Genomic DNA, 12,717 nt, shown 5'->3' on the forward strand with positions numbered 1-12,717 from the left:
GTTCTTAAAAGAACGCAAAAAGAAGAAAAATCCCGGGGAGGAGGTGGGAAGGCAGGGGAAGACAAACTGGCGTGAGCCCAGCGGAGTCCCGGGGCAAGGGGGGACCCTCTTGTTCTCCGAGTGCCCCGGAGCGCTCCCCATCCCCTGCGCAAGGGAGCGCGTGGAGCGGAGCTAAGGTTGGACTAGATGATCTTCAGAGGTCCCTTCCAACCCCTGACATTCCGTGATCCTGTGATTCTGGGAGCTGACCTGCCGGCTCAGGACAGAGCAATAAATAAACCACGCTCAGTGCCTGTTGCTGGAGTGCTCACAAAGCGCCGTTGCTACAAACAAGTCCGTGCTTAATTCCAGGTGACCATGGCAGACAGAGCCGCAGCCGAAAGGGCGTGCAAAGACCCGAACCCCATCATTGATGGCAGGAAAGCCAATGTGAACCTGGCGTATTTGGGAGCAAAACCAAGGAGTATTCAAACTGGTGAGGCATCCAGGAGAGCCCGTCTCTCTCTATTAGAATAACTTGCAAGGCGAGAGTTCAGGTTACTCAAGCTGGGTTCATCTGATCTGACGCGTACTTATCCGTCATAGTTGTGATTGTTGACTGAGGACGCGGCGTTGTCCAGTGACCTCTCTGCTGTGTCTTCTTACCCGTACCTGCTGCACTGGTGTTAGGCACCTAAGCTGATACAGCTGAGTTAAAGCCGTTTGCTCCAGTTGCTGGTGTGTTTTCCCTGTTACGCTCTTTGCTGAGCGTTATTAAGAGTAATGTCGGTTTTGCCGTTCTGCTTAGTTTAATGGCCACGGTACCCAGTGCATAAAACGGGGCATTAATACCCCATTGTTTGTTCAATAACAGCACTTTTTCACACTGTTCTTTAATCTGAATTCCCGTCTGGTCCTTGTGCATATCATGTACATATATAAAAATTAACTTGCATCTAAATGGGGCTCTGAATTTGCTCACATGCGTAGCAGATAAAATGCGTGTACGTGTAGTCCAAGGTGTACTTGTGCACATACATTACAAGTTGAATGGTACAATGGATGCCATTCATTAATATTTCTTTTCTTCTGAACTTTTTAAAGGTTTTACCATAGGTGTGCAACAGCTACATCCAGCCTTTATTCAGAGACCCTTTGGGTAAGTGAAATGTTTCTTAGCAGTGTGTTTGAAATCAAATTCATGAATCAATTTCCTCATTATTTAAAATGCATGAAAAAAGTCTTAGCAGTCAAGGGTGGACGGTTTTAACAGCTGTTGTTAATGCTCGGAGTACTTTATTTCTGGTGAAGTTTTCAGAAGTTTTGTGCATTTGTCAGCTTTAATGTAATTCCCAAAGATCCTCCTTTATCCTCAGTAAATCTTAGTCATAATAAACCCAATGCATTGCTTCCTGCTTTGCCAACTTGAAGAATTCACAAGAATTTAAATAAATGGAAAATAGTTCCTCTATTATAGTACTTAAGGTGTCAAAACAATTAAGCAAATTCTGTTCTCATGTTTCTCAAATAAGATCTTCTGCTTCATCTCTGCCATTTCCCACATAATAACGCTTAGGATACAGTTTTATCCTAGAAAACAAATTGCGTTGGAACCAAAGTCTGTTACTTAATGAAAGTAACATTAGGTCAAAAATTGATTCTGGACAGATGTTATACAAGGCTTGAATAGTCTACAAAAGTGGGCTTTTGTCTGCTGTTTTCAATAGCTTATACCATCCCTACTCGGTTAGAAAAGTCCTCTTTTTATACATCTAATAGGATCTGGCAGCTGCTCGGCAAAAGACAAGTGTGCTTCACGAGAACAATAGTGACTGTCATACTGCCTTCATTTAACTGTTTAATGATTGATGCAGTTCTTTTTTTACACCATTTCAGAAAGTGAATATTGATAGGGTTTTGTATTATTATTTTCTAAGAGCATTAAGAAAGTAGGTGCATTTTTTTAAAAAGCTTTTGAGCACTGCTCTGTTGTGGGTTTTGTGTGACTCTAATATAAATAGATGGGATTTTGGCCTTTGTCAACAGAAGTGCTTCATCCCTTTCCTGCTCTTTGCTTGTGTTTTTTTTGGGTTGAGTGAGTTTTTTTGTTGTTTTTTTTTTTAAAATAATAAAAAAAATCTAACAACAAAACAAACTTTCACTCCTTTGCCCTCATAGCTGCAGTTGCCAACTGCCTGGGTAATCTAATTCCAGCAAGTTTATGGATGTAAGAGGCTGTGTTGCCACAATAGAGCACACCCAGGGTTCGTGTGTTGTGTACGGTTCAAACATGCCAGTTTTCGTAAGTGGTTACAGCTCTGTTGGAAAGACTGAAAGAACATCTGTCATGAAATGAAGAGTCTCTTTTTTGGTGCAAGAGCCACAGCAGTCTACGTAGACAAGATGCTGCTTTTCAATAGCTCTCCTTGCCTGGGAGCTGCAAGAGCTTTCTTAGCCGCCAAAGCAAAGGGCAGGTACCTTTGAGATGTGAACCCTTAGAGGCTTTCCAGACTGCACAGGAGTGCACAAGAGAATTTGGCGATGAAACCAACCACGCATACGAACAGGAACGAGCAAAATGGTGAAGCACGTTAAACTCCTCTTGTTGGCAGGAGCGCTGGTTCACGCCTGTTCCTCTTGCAGATAATCTGCTGTTCCTGTGGGTGCTGTTCCTACCCAGCAGCCGCAACCCTGCAGCTCTGGAAAACATAGTTTTTTCTTTCTGAACAGTTTTACTTTTAGTTTTGCATACAGAGGAGTGCGGGATCAACTGACTACGTGATGCAGACAGCTACTGTTCCAATTCTTAGGCATTGGATTCATCATTAAACCAGCAGAGCTGCAGTTAGCACATATGGCAGAGAGCACTATAAATTATTTATCAGTTGCCAAGAGACAGGAACCAGGAGACGGAAGGGTTGGAGGGAGGGGATTATATGTCATTATTTGCAAGCATCAGTAATGCAGGCATCAGTAAACAAGAAGTTTGTTGCATTCAGTCATTGCTGCAGCAGAATCACTGGAAACGTGGGTCTGGCAAAATGCGGAGCCATTTACCTGAGTACCGTGACTGGGGCTGCTCTGTGGCTTCTGAGCAAAGCATCAGGAGCTCAGTCAAGCTACGGAGCTTGCCTACTGGGTCCTTCTTTGTCTCGTCAGTAGACTGAAAAAATTAAGAGTCTGCCAGTCTCCTTGAACCCACAATTTCCTTGACCCCCTGTGGGACTTGAGAATAGATGAGGAGTTTATCAGGGTCTGTCTGTCTTTGGAAGCTCCTGACCTTCCCCAGATGAAGCTTAGCAGCTCGTCTGCTTTACTCACAATGTAAGACATTGCCTGGTTCTCCCTCCTGCAGTTCCTGTCTCTGCAAAGTGTTGGTGCCCAGGGATTGGCACGCAGCTTCCAAAAGCTGATTGCTGTGCGATGTGGCTTACTAGATGTGCAAGCTGGACTCGGTGAGGAAGGAATGAATGAACAACCTGTGAACTGCTAGACAGTTAAATAAGAGAAAGGCAACCAGTCATGTTCCAGCTCTCAAGCCACAAAATGCAGACTTTGGTGAGACCTGAAATGAATGGAAACTATGAAAATTACCCAAACATCAGTGAGGATTATTTATAAACTGAAGGCTTCCCCCCCCAGCTCCAGGCACCCAAATGCAGCTGTAAATATTGCCTGGGGTATGCGGAACAGAAAGAGAAACCACGAAGAGCCTTTCTTCTTCCTCCTGCTGTCCTGGCAGGGGAGGCACTCGCACTGCAGACAGCATGGAGTCGGTAGTAAATCCTGTTTTGAAAAGTAGTCTCTAGATTGTCGTAACTGGAGATCTTAACAGTAATGCAAAGCAAAGGATGCGTCTGTGTCAGGGTGACTCGGAGATCTGGCTTCTGAGTTTAGGGAAGCAGCATGTTAGGCCTGGGGGCTGAGCCCGGAGCACACAGACTGCATTTTGCTTGGAGGCAGCTGGCAATGCCACCGCGTGTTCCTGCAGCCACCAGCTAGCACAGAGCTGTGCTTAGCCATCAGAGAGAAGGGGGACCCTCTTTCCCCGAATGGAGATGTCTCTTACTGCACCAGTGTCCCTTTTAAGAAGTTTTTGAGAAACATATTAAACTTTTTGGAAGCTGCTTGGAGCAACTGTGTGGAGCACTTGACCAGGAGTGGTAGATGGTGACATGGCAGAGCTGTTTGGTGACCCTCTCTTGGTCCTCTCGCCTGCGACTCCAGTGCTCGAGACAGGCTTGAGCCTGTGCAGAAAATGGGGATTCCCTGGTTCTCGTCTTTGCCGCTCTGGATGTGGGCAGCGTATGGCAGATGCATTCCAGTGGCTGTGCCTCAGCGAAGGAGCTATCTGTGTGGGAGATCTACCAGTGACTAAGTGACTAAGCTCTGGGAGGCGTACAGCTGTCTCTTGCAGCAGGATCTAGGTCTTTCCATATCTGCATGTTGGATGGCATTGCTCCAGAGAACCCCGCCGCCCATCCTCTTGTGTAGTTGCTTATTTTGGTGGCCCCCTGACTCTTGCCAACATTTGATCTTAGGCGACATCGTAAAGAGTTAAGTCTCTTTTGGTTTGAAATTTCATGCATTGATGCTGCTGCATTAGGAAGTGAAGAAAGTCGCCCTTTGTGTCAGCCCACCCTCCCTTGCAGCTGTTTATCCTTAAAACTTCTCAGTTGGGTTAAAAATAAAAGGAAACAAACTTCTGTCTTTTCTGCGGTTATGCTTATAAACCGGCACACGCTGGCCTTGCTCTGGTCACCTCTGTCAGCTGCCAGCCCCTGGGCTCCGGTGGTGGCACTGGCCAGAGCCGGGGGGGCTGCAGGACCCGGGGGGACGGCCACCCGGGGGGGGACCCGTGGGGACGGCGCCTGTGGGGAGGGTGCCCGACACCTGCTGCTGATCGCGTGCCAGTAACACGAACGCTTCAGGGGGCATTTCCTAAGGAACATTCAAATCCATTTTCCAAACAGGTTCAGCTGCTAGTTCTTGGGCATGGTTACTGCTATTCAGACCAAATGCTTGCCAGTCAGAAAGAGCTCTTTTTTATTCTTTTTTTTTGGGGGGGGGGGGGGGGGCAGGATGTGTATTTATAACCAAATCAGATGGCTTTGCAGATTTTCTTTAGCATCTCCTTCAAGATAGCAAATGCTGCTGTCAGACCCAAGAGCTTGGTATACAATTTGTTTTGGTTTTGGGCACAATTCGCTTGTGTCCTGCATCTAATGTAGTCCCGCAGAACAGCACAAAAGGAGAGCATGGTCTGATACACTGACCTTACACTTGGCTGCATAACTGATGTGCCAAGCTCAAGGCAGCAGAAGACCTTTTGCAGGGGACAGGCTCTGGCTGAAGGGCTCCACAGGCTGTTGCTGTGCAGTCAGGACATGGGCCTGCGTGTGATGGAGAGCCAGGCTGAGCTGGCTCTGGCTTTGTCCTTACAGCACATGACTCAAGTTGTCCCTTCCTCTCTCCATTCTTCTCTTCCATTGCCTGTGGTGGATTTGATCTTCCTCCCCAGCACAAGAGCAGCTTCCTTAGCAGCAGAGACCTGAGTCGATTCCTCTTGTTGCAGGAGCTGGGGAGTGGCAGATGCAAAACTTATTCTGATCTGGCTGGTGCCATGTAGTCCCAATGTGACAGATTCGTACACGCGCCTGAATTTTCAGAGCAGCCCAGCTTGTACTTGATCTCATCTTTCCTTTGCACAGCTGTTGGCACGCTGGTCTCAAACTCTGTAGTATTAAACATGTGCCCAGTAATTCGAATGATAAATGCAGCTCTGACCAGGCTGCCTCTGAGCTGAGGACACCAGTGAGGGAACTAGACAGTTGTGCTGATAATTTGGTAGCAAGGACAACGGGTCACTTCTAAATATGACTTATGTGAAGAACTTGTTCCCCACAGATGGGAGCGAGCTACATACCAAGGCTAAATATACTCTATGATCACAAAAGATGAAAAGTCGTGGACTTCAGAGTTAAAACTGAGTCTCTTATTTCTCAGTCTCTGAATCCTGTAAACAGGATCGTGCCGTCCCTGGCAATTTCCCTGTCACCAGCTTTGAGCGTTTCACCTCTCCTGTGTCACATGTGAGCTGCTGCCGGCTCTGCTCTGGCCTGTCTTTGGAAGCTCCTGACTTACCCCAAACGAAGCTCAGCAGCTTGTCTGCTTTACCCCCGGTGTAAGACATTGCCTGGTTCTCTCTCCTGCAGTTCCTGTCCCTGCAAAGTGGCCAAAGCAGTCAGGTCTGGGAAAGCCGTGCTGGGGGCAGGCTCACATCCCCCCTGCCCCCCTCCCATCCCAGCCTGGGAGAAGGTGCAGAGAGAGATGTCTGAAATGCTCTGAAACAACAAAGGTGTGACTGGCAACAGAGATCACTGAAACTCTTAAACGAGGATTTCTTTCTTGGCTGAGAAATTACTTGTTTTATCAGTGTGGGCTTCCTTTCCTCACAAATAAGTATTCCGCTGCTGCTCCCACAGCTAAACCATTCTACTTCAGAATACTTCATCTTTCCAGGAAGGAGTTAGTGATAGATCAAATGTGTGTATGGTTTAAATTCAAAGTCAGTGGAAGGGATTGTGCATAAAGAAAGTCAGTTAAAAATTAAAGCAGTTGAAAGTAGTGAATTTAAAAACCTGTCAGGTGCTTGAGAAGACTTTAGAGCTGTTTCTTCATTGCAGAAGAAAGTTGGAGAGCGTGTTTAAAGGCAGAATTCCTGGGATTAATCTGTTGGAGCCTCTGGTTTTCCTCCTGTGTGGACGGGATGAATCTAGCATGCTCCTGGGTTTCTTACTGATGCTGAGGTGGCTCAAGCGCCTGTAGTGCACTGGTGTGAAACATTTTCTCTTGCTTCTGTCAGTTCATTTATGTTCTGGCTGTGCTGGTAACTTGAAAGGGGAGGGTGTTTTTCTTCTCTGGATAGCTGACGACTTGTGGATAAACTTCCATGTGGCTTTTTCCTTGGTGCCAGATGGCTCTTGTTTCGGGCAGATGTTATCTCCTGCTACCTGAGTGTTTTTCAGCCTGCTTCTCCAAAACTATTTTTGGTCTGGCCCAACATGCCTTTGTTTGGGATTTTATTTTAATTTTTTTTTCTTTTTCCTTTGGGTGTGGGGGAAGCAAGATGCAGAGGATAAAGCTGTAAATTGTTGAGCCTGACTAACTTGTGGTGGAGCTCAGCATGTTGGTCTTGAAGTCTTGGTTGAGCAGAGAAAAAGGATTAGATCTTTGTGAGAAGATGTATGCTCATCTTTGCTCTGCCACCTTTTATTTAGTCAGTTATGTTTTCTCCCCACACCTCTGCACTGCCTGTGGGGGAAGGTGTGGATGGCATTTCTTCTTACTTGTTTTTGTGGGGTCCACCTTCCGCCACTATGGGCCATTAGTTTGTTGCGTGGCGAAGTCAAGATGTGCCAACACTGTAAAATGAGGACATTGCTGGGCTATAATAGGTTCTCAGCTACCCCAGTGCCTCCTGCTTCTTAAATTTTCTCTCTTTTGCCAAAACAAAAAATAAATTGAAATCTTGTACCCTTAAGTCGGCATTTGTATTTCTCGAGCAATGGGTTTGGTAGGCTCAGCAAACAGCTGAGTTTATCACTGAGTCCTGCAAGTTACTCGCTTTTTCTCTTGTGCTGTTTCCAGCCTGGGACCGTTTGTTTCAGCAGGTTGTTCCTTGGTGATTGCCACCGGTGTGGTGACGTCTGGTCCCAACAGGGAAGCAGGAAGCCCGGTTGTGTACCTGTTTGCACAGGCTGCAGTGTAAATCTCGGAGCGCCGGAGGACCATGAGTAGCAGACAGACAGGCAAATCAGTTGCAAGATGAGCCAAAATTGTGTTGGTTGGTTTGCTGTTTTGTATTTGTGTCGTCATCGTAGGTGAGGATAAATACTGTACAACAGAGCTGCAGAGTTCATCCTTGTCTTACTTCAAGCTGGCTGAGGTGGCAGAAGCCATTGACATTTCAGCGCATGCTTAAATCAGCTCTAGCAGGGATATTTCAGGATTCAGAGGTTTGTCATGTCAGTGGTTTAAGCCCAGCCTGTGTCAGCGAGTGATGATGGACGGTGGAGTGGTTGGGGCACAATGAGTGCACCAAAGTGTTGATGGATAAACTCTGTATGATCTCCACCTGGAGCAAGAGTCCTTGTCGGCAGGCAGGGACTGTCCTGGCTGCGCTCCAGCCTGTAGCCCCTCCTCATCGTGTCTGGATTTGAGAGCAGGACCTGAATTTCTTGTGTTTCTACAGCCTGCTATTATGGCTGGGGCCCACCTGATACCTATTGCCAAGCCTGCCATCGCTCCACACAGGTTTACTTGCAGTGCTCTGCGAGGTGAGCGCTCGCTGGCTCGGGAGCGTCCTTCAGGAATTATGTTCTTGGAGCGCGAGTCCCGTCAGGATGTGGCTGTGCATCACCAGCTCCGAGGTGGTGTCGCAGCACTGCTGGTGCAAGTGTAGAGCTCCTGGACTGCAGCTGCTTTCCTTGGTGTTGCTGGGCCGTGCTTCCCAGAGCAGCTTCTGTCTGGTGCTCCTAAACTCATGAACCCGCTTCAAAATACATCTTCAAATCTGTCATCCAGGCTGTGGTTGGAGGTGTTTCTTCACCAGGGGTAGCTTTTGTGTTGCTGTCATGGGCAGCTGTGGCAGTGCTCAGCTTGTTCTGCAGTACCACCTCCCAGCTGAAGCCCGGCACGCCTGCTGTCACGTGTTGTGGCAGTGTGGGAGTCTCCGTAGCAGCTCATGGGTTGGCTCTAGTGGAAATGGAGGCCAAATTCCTGGGGTCAAATGTCAGAATTCGTGCCTTCACTGGCAGACACAAAGGGCTCTGTTTCTTTTATTCTTCAAGGAATAAGAGGCTGGTCGTGGCGGTGGCATTTGTGTGCTGATCTCTGTGAAGCTGCCAAGAGCCCTGTGCCCCTCCTTTCCCAAGCGTTTGTGTGATTCTGTGTCCCTTTTGAAAGAGGATTCCAGTTGTCTCCCACTTCTCCAGGAGCGGCGAAACCAGCTCCCAGTGTGGCTGGCAGAGATCGAGGGGGTCGGGCGCTCCTGCTCGCAGCTCCTCCAGACCTTCGTGCATAGGAAGTCCTTTCCAAGGGCGTGGATGGCCACCTGAGCCTCACCTGACGCATTTGGACATCTCTACCCAAGACTGCACCAAGAGCGGGATGCTTCTGTTCTGTCCCCAGTTTTGCACAGTGAAAACAGAACCCGAGCCTGTGTCTCCTCTGCCAATGGCTCTGTAACCATCTCCTTTGTTCCTGTGTCTCTCAATTCCGGCTGCCGGGGCAGTGTGCCATGTAGTTAGGAACGTGGGGTCCCGGCTGCCCTCCTGCACCGTGATGAGTCCTCCTGCCCTCCCTGGTCCTTCCTGCAGCCACCGCTGGCTCTAGACTTAGGTTTGACCACGTTCATTGCCTTTTGTGGCCTTTGCCCGCGATTAATCGTAACACCCCTAAGCATCTCGTATGCCTGCTGTTCACGGGATGACTTTGATGTGTGGTGGCAATGGCTGATCACTTGGTTGATGTTTTATAATCACATTGTGTGTATTCCAGATGAAGCTCTCTTCTGGCTGGCAGGGCCCATTGGGGGGAGCGGAGGAAAACTGCAGGGAGAGAGGGAAGGGAAAGGCATCTTAAAACTCAGATATGACTCATTCTTTAGAAATTCAGATTAAAGTTTGCTGATTTCTAGAACAAGAACTCCAAAAGAGCTGTTTTCTTTCCCTGAAAGATCTTCAGAAATAACGGAAGGGGAGAGGGAAATATTTTTAAGACTTTCTGTGAATGCTAAACACAGCCAGCAGAGAACTTCACCGTACCTCACTGTTTTGTTTTGTTTGTAGCTGCAAGTCATCAAAGCGATCTTACCTTGGGTACGTTTTGTTGTGATCGATGAGTTGCCGTCTAATTCAGCAGTCTAAAAGGCAAAATGTCTTGACTGAAATTTCTAGCTAAATTAGTAAAACCCCACAGATGAAAAGAACTTTCCCTTTTACATAGACACAGATTCTGGAGTTGCTGCGTGTGATTTTTCTAGTGCAGTAAACTATGGTGTGTGATGTGCTCTTGTGCATGCATTGGGGTGTATTTCTGGAAATGGTGTACAGGAGTACTTATTGTCTTCCCTAGCTAATGGTGCTTTTTATTCAATGTAGCACTGAAGAGCTGGAGTTTTCCCGGAGTTAAAAAAGAGTAGTGCAGGACACCGCAGGTTTGCTGTCTCTCTGGAGCACACTGAGGGAGCTGCGATGGAGGAGCTGTGCTTGTGAAAGCAAAGCCGGCTGCGGAGTTTCTCAGGGACGAGTGGGGATCCTGTGCTCGCCCTGAGGGCCCCGTGCATGGCCGCATCCCCTGCACAGGGTGTGCAGCTCCGAAGGGCACTTGGGGGGTGACAAGGGACATCAGGGTGGGGGGTGACCTGTGGAGCTGCACAAACAGGGTGGTGCTCGAGCTGGATCATGGGAAGGCTCTCGGACCACCCTTCTGGTCATTTTGCAGGTGTGGGCTGAACACCTGTGTGCGGGCACAGTGCAGGCACCTCCTCTGCTCCTGCTGCTTGGTGGTTTTTTTAGCGAGTCCTGAACATGAGGATTGTACATCTATATTTTTTTGTTTTGTTGCATTCATGGGGCAATTTTAGCTTTATCAAGCCCTGCAGTAGCAGGAAGCCCAGTAGTGGGACACCACATATAGGGAGAAGCAAGAGGCAGCCAGAGCATCCCTCACCAGTGCGGGATGCAGGCTGTTGTCCGAGCTGCTGATCTGCAGCGGGGCAGAGCACAAGGCACGGGTGAGGTCCGCTCATCTTGCTGTGCCCTTGGTCTGAATGGGTCCATAAATAAGCTGTAGCTCTGATTGAGTTGTGCCGGCCTCAGTGTAGATCAGAACTAAACCCAAAGTGTTTCGGTGAATTTCTGCCACCTCATCTCATTCTTCTTAGTCACAGGGTGGTATTGGGTATGGTGCATTTACGGACTGAAGGGCTCTGAGGTCCCTTTCTCTGCACTATGTCAGGGATGGCTCTGGCCTCCAGAGGAGTCTTGCACTTGATTGGTCAAAGGTTGGGGTCCTGCTTCTCTTACATATAAGGACCCTGATTTTGGAGGCAGTGTTGCTGTCTGAGGGGAGGAGAGCAATCATTCTCTCATCATGCAAATTGCCTCAAGAAAAAACAAGGTACATGTGTGAGTGGGAAAATGAGAGAAAACTCGATTCAGATGAGCACTTGTTTGTGAGAAGCCTTTCTTCTGCCTGAAGAGCAGGTTAAACCATCCAGTATGGGTTGTAAAACGAATGGGAACAGCCCCAGTTGGACCCCAGTATATTGTAGGTGGTGGCTGAGACCTAGGATGGACGTTCAGGTGGAATGAGGGCAGCTGGTGATCCACCTGGCAGAAGTGTCCAGTCCCCCAAGAAGCAGCTGAGCCCCAGGTCCTGCTGCTGGGCAGGTTGGCAAGTCTGCTGGGGTTGCCAGTCCCAGAGGAGCAAGTGGGCAGCATAACATCTCCTGCAGCAACTGAGCTCGGCTTCTTTAAAGAGCAGCTTAGGCACATACAAGCCTGTGTCTTGTGAAAAGCCTGTGGGAGGCTTTCAAAAGTGGTTGTGTTTTAAAATGTGCTGTCACACATCCACACAAAAATCCCCAAAATATTTGAATCTGCATAAGCTCTCTGCAAAGTTTTACCATTTTTGATTTTTTGTTGTTGCTGTTGTTTGCCACACCAAGTTGGGTTTGGGGGCAGGATGGAATGGGCTCTCCGGAGGATGGCTTTTGGTTCATGCTGCTGCCTTACATGATTCAGCAAGCAGCTGGCCAAGGGGACCTTTTCCACAGCACTCACTTCTTGGTGCACGTGGCTCTAATCTTTCAGGGTTCATGTGCCATTTGCTGGTGGCAGTCTGCACCCCCCCCTTAGCCCCGAGATCTGCGGAGCCTGCCCACAGTGGAGCTCAGCTGCCAAGCAGGCAGATACCATTTGCGCTCTGCAGCAGTCGCCCATTTTTTTGTGTGTGGATGGACATAAACCTTCATGTTTGTGCGGTTTTTGCTCTTATTTGAGACCTGACTTGTTGTGGGCCCTTTGGGAAATACAGCCCTCTCATTCTCTCATTTTACTGCTACTTTTTTTTTTTTTTCCCCCCTCATTAGCAGTTTCCAGCAAATTAGTGGGCAATCCTGCATTAATGATCTGCAGGATCTTTCAGTCTATAGACTTTAATTGACTGTGGCGTTGTTAAATTCCTCTCAGCAGCACGGCTACCTCAGGGCAGGGGCTGGTGAACAGCAACGCTGTAGGACCTGCATCCGCAGGGCAGAGGCGACCCAGGGGCCAGCTGGCCACAGAGCCTGGGCACAGGAGCATCGCTGCTGGGCCGGGGAGTGCTGAGGAGTGTTACTGAAGGGAAGAAAACCAGAATTAATGTCTCGTGTTTTACAACAAACACCCTGTAGCATTGCCCTAAACATCCAGTGTTATGGAAACATGGGCTTAAATGTTTAGCGACTCTTAGCAGGAGGCGAGCTGGAAGGCCCTGGGGACAGTGTTCATCCCTGGTGGGACAAGTGGAGGAGCCACCCCATGCCCCCCGTGCTGGGAGGTGACTTACAGGGGCTGTGGGTCCTCAGGAGCCTCCATCAGGGTTTTGTTTCTCGGGCGAGGTGAACCTGGAGGATACGGGCTGGGACAGGCAGGGCGTGTCAGGGGCCGGGAGAGAGCGGGAAGCCAGGCA

The 12,717-nt window shown here is 48.5% G+C and overlaps 1 protein-coding gene across 1 annotated transcript in view; it reads left to right on the forward strand.

Moving 5' to 3' along the window:
* The first annotated feature begins 357 nt into the window (after positions 1–357).
* LOC104278657 (RNA-binding protein 38) overlaps positions 358–12,717 on the forward strand; it is a 12,955-nt gene continuing 595 nt past the window's right edge. The window contains exons 1-2 of the mRNA XM_009875687.1: positions 358–475; positions 1,084–1,138. Coding sequence (XP_009873989.1) covers positions 358–475; positions 1,084–1,138 — 173 coding nt within the window. The remainder of the gene's footprint in view (positions 476–1,083; positions 1,139–12,717) is intronic.

The sequence above is a fragment of the Apaloderma vittatum genome, unplaced genomic scaffold (assembly GCF_000703405.1).
Source record: "Apaloderma vittatum isolate BGI_N311 unplaced genomic scaffold, ASM70340v1 scaffold28238, whole genome shotgun sequence".
In the NCBI taxonomy this organism is placed as follows: Eukaryota; Metazoa; Chordata; class Aves; order Trogoniformes; family Trogonidae; genus Apaloderma; species Apaloderma vittatum.